Below are 24783 nucleotides of genomic sequence, written 5' to 3' on the forward strand. Positions count from 1 at the left end.
AGTAATGTCATTGACACAATCATGCCGATGAGTGATGCAGTGTCGTCTGAGAGCCCGAAGACCACGGGCATCCAATAAAGGTCTCCGGCCTTGTCCCTTACGCACAGAGATTTCTCCAGTTTCTCTGAATCTTTTGATGATGTTATGCACTGTAGATGATGAGATTTGCAAAGCCTTTGCAATTTGACGTTGAGGAACATTGTTTTTAAAGTTTTCCACAATTTTTTCATGCAGTCTTTCACAGATTGGAGAGCCTCTGCCCATCTTTACTTCTGAGAGACTCTGCTTCTCTAAGACAAAGCTTTTATAGCTAATCATGTTACAGACCTGATATCAATTAACTTAATTAATCACTAGATGTTCTCCCAGCTGAATTTTTCAAAACTGCTTGCTTTTTTAGCCATTTGTTGCCCCCGTGCCAACTTTTTTGAGACCTGTAGCAGGCATTCAATTTTAAATGAGCTAATTAAGTGGATAAAAGTGTAAAATTTCTCAGTTTAAACATTTGCTACGTTATCTATGTTCTATTGTGAATAAAATATTGGCTCATGTGATTTGAAATTCCTTTAGTTTTCATTTTATTCAAATGTAAAAAACGTCCCAACTTTTCCGGAATTCGGGTTGTACATTACAACTACAGCGATAAAAAAAAAAAAAAAAAAAAAACATGTACAAACTATTCACTCGTGTTCAGTGCAAATGTCGTAGGCTGGAATATCTTGTGTGCTCTTCCTAGGCGCGCCGATGCGAACCGCTAGTGTAAAAATCACGAATGCAGTGACTGGAGATTTTCGCTTAATAATAAATTACATTTTCCATTTGTTTCTCAGCATACCCTACCGTACGCCTTAGGAAACCTCGGATATGGAACGAGTTGCATGGAATAAAGTCAAGTTTGTAAAAAGTTTAAAATTCATTAAATGGACAAGTGCATGCATCTTTTGTGATGTGAAGGTAGCCTAATATGTAGGGGTGCACCGATTGATCGGCTACCAATCACAATCGGCTGATAATCACTTTGGGATAATTGATCGGCGGTTTCTAAAAAGGCAGATCTCATAAAACCTATCTCAAGCTGATGACACGTCTGCCGTAAGAGTTCTGGCATGACATGCAGTGGCACCATCTCATTCTCTGTCTGGCGCGGGTGAAATTATTATAATGCTTTAGGTGAGGTACAATTCATATTTCCCTTAATAAATAATTAAATAAAGTAATTGATAAAGTAATTTGTTTCTGTGAGACATAATTTCATAAACAGCATGAATGTATTACCATGTGTTCTCTTTCTCTCTCAAAATGCAAATGGCTTCAAATCCCATTGCGTCTGCACTATAAGCGAGCTGCATGCTGCACAGTCGACAAAGGAATTGTCACTTGCACTATCGAGGCAGTGTCGCATCGTCAACTAAAGTTTATAAATTGCATTTTTTCTTTTTAATTCTTGCCAGTATTTAAACCATTCAACGCTAGCGCGCTTTCCTGAAGACCGTGCGCTCATGCACACTCGTGGCGCACACACATAATAATGCCAGGTTCATGTTACTCCGTTTGCAGTGCTTATGTGGTGTGTATTTTTTCCACACTCATGTTAATGGATTAAAGCATTCACACTGCACACACAGGAAAAGAGCACTTTTAAATAAACAAGACAATAATTTGTTAATTAAATAAGTTCTTAATTAAAGGTCTCAAAAAAGAATCACAGTGTTGAAAAAGCATTTTAAGTAACAAGGTTTGGATTTAAAATAAAAATAATGGATAAATGTTGAGTTTGTGGTAAACAGCCATGGATCAGGAGCAGACTCCAGTGTGAAAACACAGTCCATGCTGATCTGTACCACAGATGGACTACATATGCACTGCTCACCTAAGAGAGGAATTAATTTTCAAAAATTTAATTCAGGTGATTGGATCTTCACTATAAATAATTCTACATGATCTAAAGAAGGCTTTAAAAAGATTGGTATTTGTGATCGTTTCGGCAGATACTGCTTTCTGGCCCTCAAAAATCCTGATCCGAGCACCCCTACTAATATGGCTTTAGAACAGCATCAGGTTGACTAATTACTGGTTGTGAAGGAATAAATAAACTATAAACTATGAGAGTAAGTGAGCTAGCAAAATAAGGGTTAGGCGTAAAAGAGCACATAATTATTGTGTTGGGGCCCCATACCTGGAACTATAAGTCTGCCCCTGCCAATAATAATGGGGTAGAACAGGGTTTCGCTAAATGAGGGAACTGCAGGGGGCGTGAAAAGAACTAATAATTAATTAAATAAAATGTAACATTAAAATAAACAAATGGGGCTGCACAGTTAGTTGAAATAAAACTGAAATAGCAACATTAAAATTAAGAATTCGGACATACTACTCATTTCACATATTTTCTACCTACGATATACTAGTGAAATAAATAGTATTATTAGTAATAAATAACAAATAGTGGTCGACCGATATATCGGCTCATATTTGGCATTTTTCAAATATCGAATCATCCGATAAGTTTTTCTGTTTGGCCGATGCGTTCGTGGCGGGACCTTTATTTTAATGTCGCTGAGAACGACAGCGCCTAAACACAGTGCTCACATTCTCCCTTTTGTTCGCTGTTGTCGTTAACAGTTCTGTCTATGGACAGAAGTCCATCTAATTATCAGACAGAACTGTTAAACAAAGGTATTAAAATGTATTCAAAAAAGTACTGTACTATACTGTTATTATTAGAAATCCTTAGATTTCTAGAAAAACCTTGCAAACTTAGTCAAATCCAGCTGTGAGATCTTATGAAGTGTGCATTTGTATCCTGCATGATCGCGTGTACTCTGCATGACGGTCGGTCTGTGCGAATAGGATATGGACAGGAGACTTCAGCTTCATTGAGAAGCGCGATCTACAAACTTAAAACTCGTGATTTCAAATTATGCTGTGCTTCATGCTTTTGCCCAATTTCATATTCATGTCATTTTCACTGTGTGCTGTATGTAAAATGAGTGTTACCTTGGCTTCATTTGAATTTTTTTTTTATTCCCAATGCACGCAAACTACACAGAATACTGAGTGCCCTGTTGGTTACAGTGTTTACTTACTTTTAATTATAATGTTATTAAATATTTTTTATTTTATTTGTGAAAAATACATTGTCATTTAAAGTATAAGCAAGTTTATTTTACACATTTATTTTTTAATACATTTTAAAATTTCTTCAATATTAAAAAAAAAAAAAAAAAAAAAAAAAATTATATCAGCTTTATATCGGCCACCCTGCTTTCCAAGATATCAGCATTGGCTGTCAAAAAAAACTATCTTGGTCGAACACTAGTAATGAAGTTGAAATAATAACATAAGCTTAAATAAATTATATGATTTTCGTAAATCCTTAACTTGGCACTTCAGAGCTTAATTACAAATAAATGTTTATATATATATATATATATATATATATATATATATATATATATATAAATATAAATGAGATTTGAAAAGCTGCTCAGTTAGAGTGTAATGTGATACTGTTCAAGCAATGTGGCAGTAAGCTGAACAGAACAAAGTTTACCACTCTCTACGAGTAAACAGCTCACGCAGAGCAGCTGTTGACTTGTGGATCAAAGTAGCTGCTACAGATGTCAAACAGTGGTGCTCTTCTCTAATCCAAATCTCTCATTCAGTCCGGCTCCCCCTTGTGTGCCATATAGGAATTCAATCCCTTTGTTTAGAGCCCAGACCACAGCCTCAACCGCTTGCCTTCTCTATCCAGATATAAGGCCATTTCGCAATTGGGTCAACTCTGGCTGTTAAATTTAATTTTTGTGTGTGCCATGAACCAAGATTGAGTATCCAAACACGTCCTCCACAGAGCATTCTCCTGTTCGCTTAGAGACACTTTTTGCGCTGTTTTTCTTGTCTACCATCGGCGGATCAACGCTTCATCTCCATCAGTAGCTGATAAACACAAGAAAAACAACAGCAGCATTGCACGAGTCAAATCAAACGTCTCCACCTTAATGAGAACAGGCGCATGAGTGTGCCAAGCTGGGCCTTTTTAAAAAGGGAAGAAAAAACGACAACATATTTAAACAGATTGTGAAAACAATTCCATCTGTCGCCTTTGGCTTGCCACCACACAGCAGATGGAACACTTATCATTATAAATGCTAACTGCTTCCACAATGCCAATTGGCACTTAAATGCCTCTGCCACTTCTCCCTCGATGTTGGCACCAAACAAAGGCACACATTTATTTGATTATTCCTTCATTACGGCAGACTCGATTAAGGTAATCTATTAAAGGCTTAGATCAGTGGTCCTCTGTGCCGAGATCCTCTATGTAATTGTAAAGTACTGTAAATGTGGTGAAGGGCTGACGTAAACAACACTCTACACTTGGAGGACAGTCAAGACGACTCTGCGAAAAAACCCTACTTTTTAATTAAAGACCTTGCAATGCTGCATCTTTAAAAACACTGAATCAATTTCCACAAGATTGGAAAAACTATTGGTGCATACAAACGGACCGTAACAAAGAGTAGCCTACTGTGGTAATTGAAAGAAGACTAATGGCTTAAAATCCAGAACAAATATGTAAAATAATCAAAAAGGCGTTCGATCAGAAAAAAAAGTTTGCTACAAAGTAAAAAACAAAATCAACAACAACTATAGAACAACTATAGGAATATTTGGTCTAAAGGGCGCAGAGGCACAAGATTTGAAAAAATGAAAAAATTCATGAATAAAGTAAATTATATATATATATATATATATATATATATATATATATATATATATATATATATATATATATATAATATATAAAATAAATGTAAAATATTTGTACATATTTTATTTATTATTAAAAGGTGTTTTGTCAGAAAAACTGTTTGTGAGAAAGTTTGCAAAACTATGGAATTATTTCGGGTAAAGGCAAGAGTGAAAAATGCAATATATAATTAAAAAAAATAATTGATTAAAGTATAAAAAAAACAAAAACAAAAAAACAAAGGGCATACATAAATAAAGAAACACAAAAATGGTTAAATTTAAACAAAAATAACATTTTATTATTATTATTATTTTAATGCATTGCAGTAGATTTTGTAGCAGCTGTGCCTGTCCCATTAAACAAAATACTTGTTTTGCTGGTGGGTGTTAGGGTGTTATGGATGGTTGCTAGGTGGCTACATAATGGGCCTTATCTGAAGATCCCAACTAGCTCTCCATTACAGTAAGTATATGGGATTTTACCACCTATTTTATTGTCTACCAAGGCCACAAACAAAAAAATCACTTACACAAGTAATAGCACACTTCTCTTCTACAAGCTGCAAAACTTGATGTATCATTCATGTCTGTATTGCCAATAGAGCCAAAGTTTTATAATTGAAAAATCAAAGTATGACCAAAATGACCCTCGCTTTTGCAAACTCCACTAATTATAGCAAGACTTCCAATGCCTTTATTCACGAAAATGATAAAGTCCACCAGAGTCCGGACAAAATCTCAGTGTGTGCCAGTCATGAGAGCCATTTCAGGTGTGCAGAAGAGCCGGTATTCAGCGCGGCACATTAGTGAAGCCAAAACCACTGACTCCTAAATGGAGGGATGGCGGGGGGTCGATTAGCTGGCCGTGATAAATCAGAACACAGCTTTACAAGGGCTTGCCACTGCCACACCGGCTGGTTAAGTGCATTAAAAATGCAAAGCAGGGTTCCTTCAGCTGCTGCCACACTTTGGAATGGAAGTTAAGATAAATTCTGCAATGAAGCATCTTTCTCTGGTGGAGTTTAGAAAAATAAAAGCCTTTTAATCCAGCTGCTCTCCACTGAAGCCTTCGCCTCACTTCTGGACACGCGTCTCAGAGACTAAAGGGAAAACACATTAACCCTGCCTGGCATATGCAAGCCCACACTCACACATAAATACAGCAAACAAAAAATATTTTCTTCCAGAACTCATTCCTTTTACCTGCGTGTGAGCTATTTTGACAGCCATCAGCCAAGGCAGTGCAGCAGGAGCCATCTAAAATTGTGCTTTACTTTCGAATTTGATTTAAAAAACTGGCAGGAAAGGTTTATTGACTAAGCTTTAAAACAAAAGGTTGAAAAAGACAAAATGAAGGAGGGCTGGAGAGCATGTCGTTTCTCTGATGGATATCTTTTGTCTTCCTTAAGGGAGCCAGGCTGCAGGAGCGCTATCGCAGGATCAGAGAATGCTGGACAGTGATAAGTGGAAGCCATGGAGAGCCTGAAAGACAAGCCCTATCTCAAGTCTGAAAAACACACACACACCTACCCTCACACTTCAATGTGGCGCTCTGCCTCTACAGCTAGAGGTATTGGTGCACACGTTTGATCATTCAACAGAAGACTGAATATTACCTCTGTTACAGTAAGCTGTCTATTAAGGCAGCATTTTAAGGTAAGCGAACAATAGTACACACACACTTGGCAAAAAAGTATATTGTCTATTATCGTGTAGCGTGGTCTGAAGCACAGCTCAAGCAGCAGTTTTCTTTTGGCCAATGCTATGAATATGTGAAACCAACTTGAACCCGTTGCGAAATGGGGAAATGTGGGGAAATCTTTTTACATCTCGCAGAATTCCTGTATACATTATTTCCTACCAAAATGACTGGATTTGCCTGAGAACATTTGCCAAAAAAAAGTAAATGTAACCACATCTTAAAGTTAGCATGAAATCAAAATGTACAATATTTATTTTGTTAGTGTACATTGTTAGTCTTAAAGTGAGCAATTAATCATGCAAATTAATCCTCTGAAAAAATAAAAAATAAATTGTCTCGGTAATCTTTAATCATAATCTGATCATTTGCTTCCTCTCTGGAATGGGATTCCTCCTTTAATGATGTCAATTTGATGGCTTGGGCCCCTCCAGCCGTTATTTTGCTGCAAGTGAAAGATGAAAGGAGTGCAAAAATAAAACCCCACCCTCTACTCAATATTCCATTTCAGTTGGAAACACGTCACCATACTGAAATAAAGTCGGAAGCATCTTCCAGTTCACACAGACTTTAAGGCTGTACAAAACTTAACTGCCTTAAATCAGTGACACTATGAAGTGTTCCTAAATATTACAAATTACATTTAATAATGAAAAGTATCAATAAAACCGCCAGCTGCAAATAAAAATGGATTTTGTCCAATATTTATATAACGTTTTTTATGCTTACTAGTGAAATGCAAGGCATGCAAGACCAACTTCTATCTAAAATGAATGGAGAAATAATGAAAACACTGCTTGCCAAACTTACATTTTTTTGTAAGTCAACAACAAAATATGACAAACTGTCCAATAAATGTTGTTATTTTTATCCTCAAATATAATTTAAAAAGTGTATATTTCACGTTGGTATAGCCAAAGCACATGTGCAGCCCAGAGTGCATCTAAAAAACACAATATTTCTATGAAAACCAGGAACTTCCAATAGCATCTGCAATGATTTTACCAATGGACCCTTTTCACAGGATTGTGATGATGCTTTTCAATGGTCATCAGCATCTTAAATCCTCTTTTTTATATTTATATCAGACGATATCAGTCTCTTTCAATTTGTTATTCTGATTGAAATTCGTGAAAACACTATAATGGAGTTTTTACTTTTGCTATTTGAGCAATTGGGAATGCAAAAAACTATATGTGTGGTACTCTCCCATTCACTGCGCTCGAATTATGAACTATGACGACTTCCGCTGCTGAAAATCCAGAAATGTGAAAAATAGTCTATTGGAAGCTGGCTCTTTTCTTTATGAAGGAATAATTCTGCCAAAATGTGAGTTACGCTTTCTCCCATTGAGTGAACCATCTTGGTACTTATACATAGTCTTTAATATTATGCTGTTAGTTTTGCAACATGCTAATGTCAAAAGCAAGATGTAACGCTGTTTGTGTCATAGAGCGTTCCAAATCAGTTATTTGGGAGGTTGAGCTATCTTCTATAGCAGCTGCTTTTGTACGGAGTAGGCAGAAAGGCAGCTCATTAAGTTTCGGAAACAATTCTAAATGCTAATGTTCTAATAAAACTGAAATCCAGTGGGGTTTTTACTGATGGCTTAATTATGGCTGTATCAGTTTCAAGGTGGTTTTATAAAACAATTAAAGATGATATACTGTTTAGGTTTTCCATTTCTAAGTAATCAACAAAGCTAGCTGTTGTGAACTTCACCAATAACCTCTGTGAAAGCTCAAGAGACTAAAGAACAGGTCAATTATCTATTTTACGTGAGGAGCAAAGAATCAATTTCAAGTCAGCGAATGAATGCTTGACCTAAGACAACAGCTAGAGTTAAAGCACCAATCAGAGCGAGCTAGACGAAGCTTAAAACAGACAAGTGCACTAGTAATTCCCATTTTTCAAGAGATGTGTGGGTCTCTTTCAAGAAATCCACCTTTATCTTTAGTGGAAATCTGTGAAACGCAGCTGGTGGGTATTAGAAGCCCAATTTCAAGTATTGGCTTTTTAACACACGTTCGTCATCAGTGAGCTCATGATATGCTCATACTCACAGTCCCTCTCACTTGAAGCTTCTTGGGTTCTGGGCTCATTTCTTGAGGGATGAATTTGATTGGTCCCTTGATCTGCCTCCTGGACCTTTTGGTTCCATCCGGTAGCGTCTCCATGGCAATGTCAGCCTCATCACTGCTGGCCTGGTCGCACTCAGAGCACTGCCTGGAAAAGGACGAGCGACAGAGAGAAAGAGTGAGAATGACAAAGGAGTCAGGTATTCTTTTGCTTTCATTTGACCTTATTGATTCCTCAATATGGAGAAATCTTTGAGATGAGAGAGAGTGGCTTTCAAGGTCCATGTCAATGTTTTTCCATCAGAAGCAGACGTGTCATATTCATTCCAACAAAAGGGTTGTTAAAATATCCCACACAAACAATAAATGAAATTGAAGGAATAGCTGAGTTCTTCAGTGCGAGCAAAAGCTTTTTGATTATACAGTATTACTGTCTCAGGGGCAGGCAGTTGCCAGTAATTAGGTACGACTTGGCCCCCCACACAATTTTCTCTTTCAAATGCTTTCTAATTTCCATCCAGCAGTGCGGAACAACATCACACTTTCTTATTCATGGATTAAATGAATTACTCGAATCAGCAGCGAAAGCATTGGGCTCAGCTTGACAAATAAACAAAACACAGAAACGCTCACGCATGCAACTGTGGAGCGCCACATAAATTTTCCAAGTGACAGTTAGTATAACCTTATGAAAGTAAACATGGAGGGACTGTATGAAGCACTGCAAGTGAAATGCTGCACTTAGAATTTGAAATAGCACCTTTATTTTGTTATAGACATTTGAAAAAAAAAAAGAAAAAAAAAAACATTAACATGCTAATTTAGTAATTAATTATAACAAAAAATGTGATTAAAAATCCTGCAACTTTGACAGCTTTTTGATACATGGCCAAAAGAGGGAATTGTTTATAAAACTTTTATTTGTTTCCTCTAGAGCAGGGATTCACAAAATTGGGGATTTCAATAGGTTTCAATTTCAATAGATTTCTGATGTTGTGTTCACATAATGTGCAAGTACATACTGTAATTCAATATTTTCTAAATATCTTTTTTAGTGAGTATATAATGATGAGTGTTTGTATTTACTTATTTTTTTAAACATTACATTTTTATAATCACAAGCCAGTATTGATTATCAGAAGCCCTGCTCCAGAGATGTCAGCACGTCTAGAAGTTACTTCTATCACATTTGAATTCCATCTCCCACTCCTGTTCTCACCAGTAGCTGTTTTTGGTCTTCTTCGGCATGCGTGTGAGAGGCGGGTCCAGGCAGCCCAGGTGGTAATGCAGCTTACACGTGTCACATAGCAGTAAAAGATGCTGGTCTTGGTTTTTCTTACAGATCCCACAGCTGCACAGAGCATGAAACTGTTTCTTATTTACAGCACACATTTCTTTCACACATTTATCTCTCTTTTAGCACTTAATAATTCATGAACTCTAGGTCAATGTTTAAAAAAGGTATTAGAATAACAGTGGCCAGATGTGGAGCCCTGTATTGGCAGCAAGCTTACCTGTAGAGCATAGCTGGGAGGTTCGACGACTTCCCTGGTGACCCTCCCTCCTTCTTGCTTGGCTTTCTCTCTTTGGGAGCTTTCAGAACTGCAGGAGGGTTCAATTTCTGCAAACAAAGCAGAGCACTGAAATTTAGATACATCTGAAAGACATAAACGGCATAATATTAAACCACACCTTCATAACTAGAGAATGTTACTTTTAAGGTCATATTCTAAAGAAAACATTGAGTGATTGCCAGGGCAGTGCTGTGCGGATGATAAGGTGATCTGAGGGAAACATCTCCAGTATGACATCCGGGTAATTAGACATGGCTTGAGTCCTTCAATGCATCTCTATTGGACATTTCAGCCTGTTTACTGTCTGCCAGGCAAAAACATCAGCACATCTCTCTCCTCAAATAACTGCACAACTTGAGGCTCATGTCCTTATCAAGCACTATTTGGTGAAATGCAATTAAACATTTCAGAGTAAATTTAGATTTTTCACACAACTGTTCACACAAAAGGATTTTCGTTGTCTTCCCCACTATTTATGTTTCTCTTCAATGTTAAAATACTTTTATCCGATCCTTAGGTGAAGAGAACACAACAAGCACAAACACTGTGGTTCTACGGAGCTTTCAATATGTCTGTTTGAGCGGCCTGACTTTGAAACACTGCCTTAACAAATAAATGGTGGGTTTGAGACAATGGAAGCTGGCCGGAGCATTTGGGAATGTTGTTTTAATTAAAAGGGGTGTTGATTGCGATTTAACTTTTTTAACATTAGTTAGTGTGTTATGTTGCTGTTTGAGCATAAACAATATCTGCAAAGTTGCAGCGCGTAAAGTTCAATGCAAATGGAGATATCATCTTTAAAAATTCTGACAGTTTAATGCCTTCAAAAACAGCTGGTTTTTGGGACTACTCAGTAGAGCTTAAGATCTTTGCCCGAACCAGACGGAACCCGATGGGACCCGACGGGTTCGGTCTTAATTTATATCATCGTACGCGGGCTCGGGTCGGGCTCGGGCCGGGCTCGGGCTTGCGCTCCGGTTTGCGAGGTAAACGAGCGGTCATGTGATGTGTTTTAATTAGCGCGAGAAAAATGCGAAAATGGATGCTGAGTAGGTGTAACGGAAGCTTGCCTCTGGCGATTGCGTTTGAAGTCTGAAATATGGAAAAGTTTTGACCGTGTTTATAATGAGAATAATGAGTGAATAATGACGCACCATCAGTAAGCGCAGGAACGCGATGAAGACATCTACAGTGGATTCAATCATTTTCCAAAAAACATGTAGGCTTAGCCTAATCGCTGTGAGTAATAACGTTTTTTAAAATGAAAACTAAATATTCATTGAGTCTTAAATGCATAATGTGGACAGAGTATATATACGCTAATGTTGTCATTATTCTTTTATTAAATGTCAGCTGCTAGTGGCGAAGCAAATCCGGAGCCTTTATCTTAATTTCGTTATTGCCAAATACCCATCTTAATTTAAAATTCATCTTAATTTAATTTGTTAAAAAAGACACGTTTTTATTGGTGCGTTGGTCTATTTATAGGCTAAATGAGCCTATGTCTATTTAGAGTGCTGAGATGTTAAGATGTCACAGAGGACTTATTTTATTTCTTTATTCCAACTTCCAAGTGATGTAGTCTACGATAGTTATTAATAAATTATGTTAAAACATGAATAAATGACTCATTTTTGACAAAGGCAAAAGAGCTGTGTGCGTGTGCACATTTGAATAATGCTGGGCTGTAAACGGGTCCGGGCTTTAAAAAAGCTGTCAATCAAAATGTACTTGTCGGGCTCGGGCCGAAACCTGTCGGGCCTAACTTTAAGGCCCGATTACAGCTCTACTACTCAGAGCCGCTGTTCACTGATAAGCTGCGCAAAACCACAATCATATTTTGCACAGCTTGTCAATGAACAATGGCTCTCTGTGGTAAATGCTGCTCCATGTGAACGTGCGCAGGTGATGGAGATTTACCGCTGATTACAGAACCAGCTTTATTGACAAGATACTCATTAAATATTGCGTGCAATTTATCGGGCAGCCCTACGAAGCATGAACAAATGTTAGACTGCACCCCATAAACAAAATCAAGCCTAGAAAAAAACCCGGTAAACCGCCCCTTTTTAATGCTTTTCCATTTGCTGCTGTTTTCTATACAGAAATAACTAAATTTATATATTTATGTTTTTTTTCTCTGGTTTCCTCTACAGTCGTGGCCAAAAGTTTTGAGAATTACATAAATATTAGTTTTCAAAAAGTTTGCTGCTAAACTGCTTTTAGATCTTTGTTTCAGTTGTTTCTGTGATGTACTGAAATATAATTACAAGCACTTCATACGTTTCAAAGGCTTTTATAGACAATTACATGACATTTATGCAAAGAGTCAGTATTTGCAGTGTTGGCCCTTCTTTTTCAGGACCTCTGCAATTCGACTGGGCATGCTCTCAATCAACTTCTGGGCCAAATCCTGACTGATAGCAACCCATTCTTTCATAATCACTTCTTGGAGTTTGTCAGAATTAATGGGTTTTTGTTTGTCCACCCGCCTCTTGAGGATTGACCACAAGTTCTCAATGGGATTAAGATCTGGGGAGTTTCCAGGCCATGGACCCAAAATTTCAACATTCTGGTCCCCGAGCCACTTAGTTCTGACTTTTGCCTTATGGCACGGTGCTCCATTGTGCTGGAAAATGCATTGTTCTTCACCAAACTGTTGTTGGATTGTTGGAAGAAGTTGCTGTTGGAGGGTGTTTTGGTACCATTCTTTATTCATGGCTGTTTTTTTGGGCATAATTGTGAGTGAGCCCACTCCCTTGGATGAGAAGCAACCCCACACATGAATGGTGTCAGGATGCTTTACTGTTGGCATGACACAGGACTGATGGTAGCGCTCACCTTTTCTTCTCCGGACAAGCCTTTTTCCAGATGCCCCAAACAATCGGAAAGGGGCTTCATTGGAGAATATGACTTTGCCCCAGTCCTCAGCAGTCCAGTCACTATACTTTCTGCAGAAGATCAATCTGTCCCTGATGGTTTTTTTGGAGAGAAGTGGCTTCTTTGCTGCCCTTCTTGACACCAGGCCATCTTCCAAAAGTCTTCGCCTCACAGTGCGTGCAGATGCGCTCACACCTGCCTGCTGCCATTCCTGAGCAAGCTCTGCACTGGTGGCACTCCGATCCCGCAGCTGAATCCTCTTTAGGAGACGATCCTGGCGCTTGCTGGACTTTCTTGGACGCCCTGAAGCCTTCTTTACAAGAATTGAACCTCTTTCCTTGAAGTTCTTGATGATCCTATAAATTGTTGATTTAGGTGCTTGATCTTAGTAGCCACAATATCCTTGCCTGTGGAGCCATTTTTATGCAACGCAATGATGGCTGCACGCGTTTCTTTGCAGGTCAACATGGTTAACAATGGAAGAACAATGATTTCAAGCATCACCCTCCTTTTAACATGTCAAGTCTGCCATTCTAACCCAATCAGACATAATGATCTCCAGCCTTGTGCTCGTCAACATTCTCACCTGAGTTAACAAGATGATCACTGAAATGATCTCAGCAGGTCCTTTAATGACAGCAATGAAATGCAGTGGAAAGGTTTTTTTGGGATTAAGTTCATTTTCATGGCAAAGAAGGACTATGCAATTCATCTGATCACTCTTCATAACATTCTGGAGTATATGCAAACTGCTATTATGCTATTACTGCTATTATTAACTGATGCATCACACAAAGCACTTGAAAGGTCACTTGACATTGACATACACTTTGTATTTATATTTAAAGGGAATTTAAAGAAAGGGTGAGCTAGATCTTAGACACCTAGAGGAAGTGACTATGTGACTTTCATTCTGGAATGGCAAATAAGCAACATTAGACATTTTACGTATAGATAATCAGTACAACTATTGCAATAATATAATGTAAATACGTTTTTTATAAGAAAGTTTCTTCTAGAGATGTTTGGATGAGTTTGGAGAGGATAGAGGCCAGGAATTTTTTTTCTCACTGTTTTCTGTCTATACATCTGTGCTGCATCTTTTCTGTCTGGGTTAATTAGAAAAATTATCTAGTAGGAACCGGTCGCGCAGCAACACAGAGCGGCTTCTCTCTAGAGGCTTTCTAATCTGAGTGTGCCCATGGTGACGGTCCCTCTCCACCGCACCACAGGGATTATAAGTGAGGAGGACATGCCAGCTTTCACATCCTGCAAGCTCTGGGTTACTGTGGACTTTCCCTCCTATCCACGCTATTTCAGGGGGAATATTATTTGAAGAAAGGTGTTTGCCGAAGAACAAAACAAAACAACAACAACAACAAAAAAAGCTTCACAAAACAGCTGAACAGGCGGTTGGCCATCTGCTAAGGGAGCCAGACAGACTTTGCTGCCTTGCTGAGATTGTGGAGAATCCCATTGGTACATTGAGAGGGGTCATATAACTCACGTAATTTCCAAATGGGCTGGACTTGTATGAGGAACCCACATTGGTGTCCACATAAAACATTTCACTTAATACAACAAGATTTTTTTTTTTTTTTACATTCACAAAAACATACAATTCCTAACATGACTAAAGATAAACAGGAATAAAAGAAACAACATCTAATGTAGGGAAAGAACAAAATGACCCATACATAGTCCATAAATTGTCAGCAAATTTAAGTCTACGTTAAACTAAACTATTTAAGTTTACGTTAACTGTACCTAAATCAGTGCTTTGTTGTTGTGATTGTTCTTGCGCCAACTTAGGACTAGGGTTCGGAATCGAAAATCAATATATATATATATATATATATATATATATATATATATATATATATATACTATAATTAAGTGGTGAAAAGGGGCTGTTAAAAATGTATTTGGCTTTGAATCATTTATTCATTCAATTCATTCTAAAAAAACACTAATACATCCAGTAATGAAACAAATAAATCTTGAGTGAGTCACTGAAACATTCCATTCATTTTTAGTTGTCTAATGTTTTCTTTGGAATTGTGAGAGAACTGCAAAATGTGTCAAGAACCAGATCAGTTTGATTCGCCATTTGCAGTTTGATTTGATTTTTTTAACTCATGTTTCAACAATGATGTCAAATTGAACAGTGATCTGATTCACAAATTGGACTGATCTGGTTCCTGACATGATGTGAACAAGCTATTATTTGTGAACAAATAATACACAGTTTTGGATGTTCTTATTAAAAGACAATTAAACTTTCATCTTGGAGTTTAAGTTTATTGGTAAAAAAAAAGTTATTTAAACTTATTCAAACTTATTCAAAAGTTGTTAGTTTAAAATGTAAGTGAGGGACATGAAGTATAAAATCTTTGGAAATGTTTTGCACACCAATGGAGGTTCTCGGAAGTAGATGTCATAGTGGAAACAGATACTACAACAAATATAATTTTTGCATTGCCATTTGCTCCAACAGTAAGAAAAGAGACAAGAGGAAAATGTCACATTTGCCATCACGCTCCAGCCATTGCGTTAGAAACACACTGTAATTTAATTCTAACATTATAGGTAACACAATAAAAAAGTACTGTACAGTGTAATTAAAATTTAGAAGATCATATAGACAACAAATAATATGCTGCATACAAGTTTGCAAAGGTCAAAAGATCCTTTCGCTACCAAAGATGTTTTCGTACAAAGCGCACCGGTGAGAGTTCTCCCTCACCCAGGGTTGCACGAGAGACGAGACCCTCTCCTGAGATCATCAATAATTTGAGGGTTATGTGCAGACGCCAATGACTGATAGGGAACGAAAATGTAGTAGATAGATGACACAAAGGAGAGGGGGCCATGACTGATGTTGCTATTTAAGCGCTGCGCGTTTTCTAATTATGTGATTTATGACCGTCATTGCAGATTCACTGGCTCGCTCTTTTCCAGACCACTCGGCTCTCCTCGCCTCCTTCTACCTCCTCGCTTCATTATTGCGGCATTTATCTGCCGAGAGGACATTTTAAGAGATCCTTTTAATTAACCATCTTACACACTCTCTAAGCCGGGCAACTGGTTATTCAACGCAAATTAAGTTTTAAACAAGTGCGCATGGGTGCATATAAATGGGTGCCTTTTAAATGTTTTGTAACTGCATCAAAAATGAGATAACGATGCGAGCGGCAGTCCAGACTTTTTTGCAGTTTTAGGTTATCACAAGGAAGTTTGGACTCTCATCCTCATTCCAGACAGGCATCTCATCAAATTCACTCTTCCCAGGTGTATAATAGTGATTAAAAAGTTGACAAAACCTCTCACTCTGAAGCCACACTGTAAGACCTGGGCTTTTTAGCACTTCACTAACTCTCCACATACACATGCATAATCTTCATGAAATTGAGCAACGTTTAGCTCCAACAAAGAGGATAAACTTTTTTGACAAACTTCTGGAATATTTTAAAACCTTGAATCCTAACAATTCCTTTCACGGTTGCTGTTGCCAATGACATTTTTGTTTCGGGGCATATCCTGCTTAATGGCATTCTAAGCACAGACTGTTATTTAGACAAAAAGAGAGATCTACAGAACATTTCAGACTTTCACATTTTCGCACTCATTAAGTGACCGTCACCCATGGCGACGCACCTTGGTGAAGTGGTTGCCATAGTGAGCAGGGGAGAGGTTGGCGGCTTTTAGCTACAGAGTCAGGGCTGAGTGCATGGCCAATGACAGGTCAATCAGTTAGCGCAAATGAAAGAATTTCGCAAACAGGAGGCCCATTACAGCGAAGAGAATTACCTCAACGCTGTCTACCCTGTGGGGTGCTGCCTACAATCTAGATTTCTTTCAATCACAGCTCATTACCCAGGTGCGAAAAATCCAGGGAGAAGACTTCTGCTCTCTTTATACTCTTTTCACTATGAAGTCAAAACGAATCCTGCGAACAATATGCTCCCGTCGCCAGATCAACATGACATGTCTCAGTACCCATAACTGTGAAAGGTGTCTATTAGCTGAAGAGATGTTAACTCAAATTACTTCACACTTTATTGACTAAAGGTTAATAAGCTATAATGTTCGATATAGCTTTCAAAATAAGAGTCTGATGTACCATGTAGGCATAAATGTTCAAATTCAGTCATTGCCAATTAGGGCTGCTCCGATCACGATTGGCCGATCATTATGCGCATCTCGTCAGTAAAGCCTGTTCTCTAATCAGCGGTAAATTCCATCAGGTGTGTGATTTCACATTTGCGCATCTTCTCAGTTAACAACAGCTCTGTGTAGTAACAGCTGCTCTATGTGAAATCACGCACCTGAGGGAATTTACCGCTGATTAGAGAACCGGCTTTACTGACGAGATGCGCATTAATGATCGGCCATCGTGATTGGAGCAGCCCTATTTCCAATTAATAGAAGCTAAGCTGCAAAAAAATATGGATAGCTATAGTTATAAATAAATATATTTTTTATAGAAAAGAGAGTTCTCTGCGCTTCTGTAATCCACAGACAAACTGGTGCAACCAGGGCAGGACAAAACAATTCAAACAAAAGGAATCGCCGGTGCAGCACAGATGTCTACTGATTAAATTATTTATTAAAGGTGCATAACAAAAAATAAATAACTAACGTTTCGATGTGGTTACATCTTCATCAGAGTCCTTGGAGAGAATGAGCAATGAAGCCATTAATAAGGATCATCAACAGGTGTGATTAAGGGGGCGTTGGCCACCCAAAACAAATACATCCCTCTGAACCAAGGTGTCACACTCATAAAACAATCATTAAAGGGCAAGTGCCCACATTATTACAAAGATCACAATACAATGGGAGTAAAAATATATTAATCTTAAACACTGTATTTTAATATGCTTAGGTGTTTAAAGGAAGCATGTTAAACTCAATTCATCATTTAGACCTAGAGGTTCTCGAGTGTTAAGTGTATGTATCCAAAACGCTTCCCTGCATAGAAGTTTATTAATAATGTCACCACCTCTGGGTGAAGGTAAGATTTTCTCAATTCCCCAAAACTTCAAAGAAGCAGGGGAACCATGATTGGCCTGCTTATAGTGCCTCGCCATGGCATATGTTAAGTTCTGAGTACGAATTGCTGTTTTGTGTTCAGCTATCCTCAGTTTAAGTTGACGTTTTGTTTGACCTATGTACACCAGTCCACAGGGACACTTCAGAAGGTATACTACATGAGTACTGTTACAGTTAATAAATGAAGAAATAGAATATTTCTTACCAGTACGGGGATGTGAAAAATCTTTCGCATTGGTCGAGTTGGAGCATTGCGCACAATTGCCACATTTATAGAAACCCAGAGGTGGGCTAGGAAGCCAAGTAGTAGAAGGTGGGATACTCATATCTGAATGAACCAATCGGTCACGAATGTTACGGGCACGTCTAAAAATGAACCTGGGCGGCTCAGCGCAGATGTCTTTGAGTGTCGGGTCACTATTAAGAACGTGCCAATGTTTGCGAATGATGTTCTTTATTCTTCCTGCTGCTGGAGTGTAGCTAGTTGAAAAAAATACTTTAGATGTCGTATGAGGCTTAGGTTTTTTCTTTAATAATGAGGCACGGTCTGTGTTAGAAGCCCTATCCCAAGCTTTAGAAATATCAGATTTATCATAACCTCTTTGATCAAAAAGACGCGCTAGGTGGGCTGCTTTTGACATAAATTCACTTGTGGTACTACAATTTCTTCTGACTCGTAAGAACTGGCCCACTGGTATATTACGAATCAAGTGAGGTGAGTGATTACTGTCTGCTCTTAACAGGGTATTCCTGCTAAGAGGTTTACGGTAGATAGTAGATTGTAAGATATTATTTACATCCTTAGAAATGGTAAGGTCTAAGAAATCAATGGACTGCTTGTTAAACTCCATAGTAAAAGACAAATAAACTGTAGTAGAATTTACATAAGTCAGAAAATTATTTAACTCACTAAGTGTGCCCTTCCATATTAGTAGAATATCATCTATATATCTGCGCCAAAGTGATATTTTGGAATGGAACGGGTTATTTTCAGTGTTCTCTATATATTTTTCTTCCCATAGGCCCATCACCAAACAAGCATATGAGGGTGCAAACGAGGACCCCATTGCAGTCCCCTGAAGTTGTAAATAGAATTTATCATAGTATTTGAAAAAGTTATTAGATAAAATGATCTCGGCAAGATTAACAAGGAATTCTGAAGGAGGCAAAACATCAATGGGGCGTTTGGTAAGGTAATACAATATGGCTTGTAGGCCTATATGGTGGGGTATGCATGTATAGAGACTTTGTACATCCAACGATACAAGGACATCATTGCTTTCACACTTCCAATTGTCAATCAAATTTAACACATCAGTTGTATCCCCAAGGTATGATGGTAAACTGTGAACATATTGTCTTAAAAAAAAATCAACAAATTGAGAGAGAGGTTCGGTTAGGCTGCCTATACTAGATACAATGGGGCGCAAAGGAGGGTCATCAAGTCGTTTGTGAATTTTAGGTAAACCATAGAATACTGGACATCGAGGGTGGTCAATAAGTAGAAAAACCTTTTCTTTGTCAGTAATCCAGCCTTTTTTATGAGATGTATCAATAAATTCATTAATCATATTTTTTGTGCTGGAAGTAGGATTATGAGGAAGGAGCTGATAATGTTTTTCATCATTTAATAATTTAAATATACCACAATCGTAGTTCTTTAAGCCCATAACCACAACAGCGCCTCCCTTGTCAGCTGGACGAATAATAATGTCATGTCTAGATTCCAAAGAGCGTAGCGCATCCAGTTCACTTTTTTCCATATTTTTATTTTTGGGAGGAAAGGGCCTACTTATTTTAGCCATGTCTTGCTCAACTAGCTGACTAAAAGTGACAATGGTAGGATTTAAATTAGAAGAGGGTAAGAACCTTGATTTCTTTTTAAAGGGAGTCATTTCTCTAGGGGTCTCCTTAGTATTAGAATCATAGTTTCTACATACAGTATGACCATTGGATAAGACATTGGACCTAGAAAAGAAATGTTTAAGGTGAAGCTGTCTAAAGAATTTGAATGAGTCCACTTTAAGAGAGAAAGAGTCACTTTGATTCGACGGGGCAAAGGAAAGTCCTTTGCGAAGCACTACTTTCTCTGTATCCGTGAGGTCAATGTCCGAAATATTGATTACAGTCTCCTCTGGAGGTTCCGCGGGGACCAGCGCGTGGGTGGTGGGGCTTCTCTTCTTCTTCCCCCTTGAGCCCCGCCTCGTCTTTGTCTTTCGCGTTTGTAACCTCGATCCAAAAAAGAAGAAGTGGAGTTGGGATATGGTGAAGCGCCGCCTCCGACGTCACTCAGATCTTCAGAGGAGTCTCTCTCACTCGCTGTAGAAAGAGGCGTGTACCTATTAGATTTAGGCATGGGTGGACGGTTGTTCCTAAGAAACCTCCTTCTGCTTCCTTGCCAATCATATACTGTCCCGTCTGCATAGTCTTTAGTGTCCCGTTCATATTTCCTTATCTTATAGTTCTGTAAGTCCTTCACAAAGCCAGATAGAGTAGAAGAGATTTTTTCAGCAGCCTCAGCAAACTTTTCTGCATTAACTTTGCTCTTCATTTCATCTTCTACCCGTTTCACTTCAGTTTTTATTTTGTCTTGTTCAGATTTGGTCTTCTCAATTATCAAGAGCATAAGATCAAGGGAGCATTTATTTAGAATGTGTTCCCATTTTTGCATGAAGGGTTGATCATCCAGACCAAATGACGGGATTTTGTTCATGCGTAAACCTCGAGGGATACGCTTGGCTTTCCAATATTCTGATAAAGTTATGGAATGCCAAAGAAATCTGGACTCTGATTTTTTCAAATCTTCTAATTCTCTAGTCAGTGACAGTATATTAGGCACTGGAGGCATAAACGTGTCTTTGAATAAAGAGTGTGACACAATAATGTTAGCACCTTGTTCATCAGTAAAAGATAATGTCTCTGATCGTGCATTTGTACTTGCATTAATAGATTCAAAGCTGGTCATCTTGTTTTCTTTCACAGCGTGCAGCAGGGAACGTGGAGGCCTGTCCTATTGGCCTTGGTAGTAGTCGATAGAAAAGAGAGTTCTCTGCGCTTCTGTAATCCACAGACAAACTGGTGCAACCAGGGCAGGACAAAACAATTCAAACAAAAGGAATCGCCGGTGCAGCACATTATTATTAAAGAAAAAACCTAAGCCTCATACGACATCTAAAGTATTTTTTTCAACTAGCTACACTCCAGCAGCAGGAAGAATAAAGAACATCATTCGCAAACATTGGCACGTTCTTAATAGTGACCCGACACTCAAAGACATCTGCGCTGAGCCGCCCAGGTTCATTTTTAGACGTGCCCGTAACATTCGTGACCGATTGGTTCATTCAGATATGAGTATCCCACCTTCTACTACTTGGCTTCCTAGCCCACCTCTGGGTTTCTATAAATGTGGCAATTGTGCGCAATGCTCCAACTCGACCAATGCGAAAGATTTTTCACATCCCCGTACTGGTAAGAAATATTCTATTTCTTCATTTATTAACTGTAACAGTACTCATGTAGTATACCTTCTGAAGTGTCCCTGTGGACTGGTGTACATAGGTCAAACAAAACGTCAACTTAAACTGAGGATAGCTGAACACAAAACAGCAATTCGTACTCAGAACTTAACATATGCCATGGCGAGGCACTATAAGCAGGCCAATCATGGTTCCCCTGCTTCTTTGAAGTTTTGGGGAATTGAGAAAATCTTACCTTCACCCAGAGGTGGTGACATTATTAATAAACTTCTATGCAGGGAAGCGTTTTGGATACATACACTTAACACTCGAGAACCTCTAGGTCTAAATGATGAATTGAGTTTAACATGCTTCCTTTAAACACCTAAGCATATTAAAATACAGTGTTTAAGATTAATATATTTTTACTCCCATTGTATTGTGATCTTTGTAATAATGTGGGCACTTGCCCTTTAATGATTGTTTTATGAGTGTGACACCTTGGTTCAGAGGGATGTATTTGTTTTGGGTGGCCAACGCCCCCTTAATCACACCTGTTGATGATCCTTATTAATGGCTTCATTGCTCATTCTCTCCAAGGACTCTGATGAAGATGTAACCACATCGAAACGTTAGTTATTTATTTTTTGTTATGCACCTTTAATAAATATATTTTTTGTCATAACCACAAATAATAGTGTACTATGCTAATAGTTCAATAAAAAACATTAGCTAATTATTACGAAGGTTGTTTCAGAGTAGCTGTGGTAATGTTTAGGAAATTAATTTTCTGAACTGAATTTAACAGTCCATCACATGATTCTTCAGAAATCATGCTGATTTGCTGCTAAAGAAACATTTCTTATTATTATAAATGCTGAAAACTGTAAGATTGTCTGATTTTAAATATATAACATGGCATTATAACAAACAACAGCATTAAAAAATAAATAAATAAATAAATAGATAACTGACCTCAAATTTCTGAATGGTTACAATGTGCACGGAACAAAGTAATGTTTAAAAAGCATAACTAAAACAAATAAATGTACCAATGTTTTAAACCAACAGATTCAAATATAGAGTATAAAATAAGTTCACCCAAAAATGAACATTATGTCAATTATTCATTCCAAACCCGTTAAGACCTTCATTTATCTTCGGAACACAAATTAAGACATTTTTAATGAAATACAAAATGAAATGAGCTTTTTAACCCTGCATAAACAGCAATGCAACTACCAGTTAAAGACCAAGAAAGGTAGTAAGGACATTATTAAAATAGTTTATTAGATCAGTGGTTCAATAGTAACCACTAGAGTTGTTACATAGAGTTGTGTCGCGGTAAAAAGCGCAAGAAGCTTACATAGTGCAATCATTTGACGTCATCAACCCAGAATGTACTGTGCACATAAAATAATGGCGCCCCCCATAGTGTAAAAACAATGTTGATTTTTTTTTTTAAATACATTCCATCTTTCATGGGTCTTCTATTACATATTTCAATAAGACACATAACTTATGTTATATTAAGCTATACATGTCTTAATACCCAGGGATCCCTTTAAATATGGTAGTCAATATAATGCCGCATATATATGCAAAAATTAAAAGTATTGAGGAACATAATTTAGTTTTTGCAAACAAAAATAAAGAATTGCAAAACAAATGAAACGGCGCAAAAGCAAGGATTTTGCAATACATATTTTCCATGGATTTATTTGCAACGCTGTTTTTATTTTGCGTGTCAGTCTAGTTTGAGCTTGCGATGCCGTTCTCCCCTTGCGCTTCATTTTTCTGTGCGTCTCGCTTTCTGGCACTGTTTTGACTTGGGGGTGGAATCAAGAGACAGAGGCGTGTACAAAATGCCTCCCTGGAAGTGACGTCATCGGCCCGAGACGCAGCTCACTGATCCAGGTACTGTCATGAGCAAAGGGTTGCAAGTGGATCCTTTCTTTTTATTCAATAGCATTAAAACATGCATGTTTCCATTCTATTCACTTTATTAACAAATCTATATGTGAATTAGCAGTGTTTGGTCAAGTCAAAGAAGTTGTTAACATGAACATCTGCTGTTTATTTCTCTCGATGTGCACACTTTTATAGCATTAAAATGTGTATTGTTTCATTTGGTTAACCACTTCAGCTGTTATTTTGATTTTTTGAGAATTAGGCATATGCAAGATTGGACCCACCGGTGGGTCCCCAGAGTTGATGTGGTTAACTGCATGTGTATTAACAGTGTTTGCTTAAAATCTCTTAACTTGTGGGAGGAAGCCAGCGCACAGAGTTATCTGTGAATGATCTTATTAAAACTGATGGCTTCATTTATTTATTTATTTATTTTTTCAATTCTAACCCTGGAGAACCCACGGGGTCAAATTTGGCCGCTGTTAATTGCTGCTATCCAAAATGAACCAACAAAAAAAATTGTCAAATTTAACTTCAAAAGCCCAGAGTGCCACTTCTGACCCCTGCATAGAGACACCTAGTGGATCAATATTGAACTCACAAGTGCCAGAGTGGTAGTAACAAGATGGCTGACCACATGCTGTTTTGTTGAGCTGGAAACCTACCAAAACAAAATCGTCTTCTCAGCAAACCAACGGTTGGTAAAATTGTGTATTTTTTGTTAATCTATTTAGTATTAGCTTAGAGGAATGCCTAGAAGTAAGTTTTATATTGTTTTTGGTTAAATTAGCGACTTTGAGCTAGTTCAAAAAACGATGGGCCAAAAATGACCCTCTGGGTGTATGGGTTAAAAAAATGTCGTGTCAAAAATGATGCTTTGGTTCTTTGAGTGACTTTGATGGAGAATGGTGACAGTCCTGTATTTGGCTAAAGCCTTGAAATAATTTCATTTGTATAATATATTTTAATAAGTAACCTCAGTAGTACAGGGCCAGAGAATAATAAAGTAGTATATCTTTTCAGGGTGTATGGCCACAGGGAAAGCAATCGAGAAAGATCACTCTAAGACAGGTATTGGAGCAACTTGAAACTGATGATAGTGACTTTGGCCTTTCTCTAGCAGAACACATTTTTGGATAAGCAAAGACCCATGTTGTTAGTTTTTTTTCAGTTGTGATTTTGGCCCTGTGTTCTTGTTTCCATTGGCCAAAGTGTTTGTACATTTGAAATCCAGTTCTAACATGCAACAAATAAAGCAAAAAAAAAAAAAAAAAACATTGTTAAATGTAGCTGCGTGGTTGACTGATTATTTTCCTAAATTTAAAATAGTTTGCATTGACCGTGTTTGTTATTGTGATTCTTTGAAATGAAAGCCC

General features: G+C 37.8%; 1 protein-coding gene across 2 annotated transcripts in view; it reads right to left on the reverse strand.

Moving 5' to 3' along the window:
- LOC132145436 (PHD finger protein 14-like) overlaps window positions 1–24783 on the reverse strand; it is a 101144-nt gene that overhangs the window by 44735 nt on the left and 31626 nt on the right. For both annotated transcript variants that reach the window (XM_059556474.1, XM_059556475.1), the window contains exons 12-14: window positions 10047–10153; window positions 9752–9883; window positions 8518–8680 (exon numbers count right to left, since the gene is read on the reverse strand). In XM_059556474.1, the coding sequence (XP_059412457.1) occupies window positions 8518–8680; window positions 9752–9883; window positions 10047–10153 (402 nt within the window). The remainder of the gene's footprint in view (window positions 1–8517; window positions 8681–9751; window positions 9884–10046; window positions 10154–24783) is intronic.

The sequence above is a fragment of the Carassius carassius genome, chromosome 8 (genome assembly GCF_963082965.1).
Source record: "Carassius carassius chromosome 8, fCarCar2.1, whole genome shotgun sequence".
Classification (NCBI taxonomy): Eukaryota; Metazoa; Chordata; class Actinopteri; order Cypriniformes; family Cyprinidae; genus Carassius; species Carassius carassius.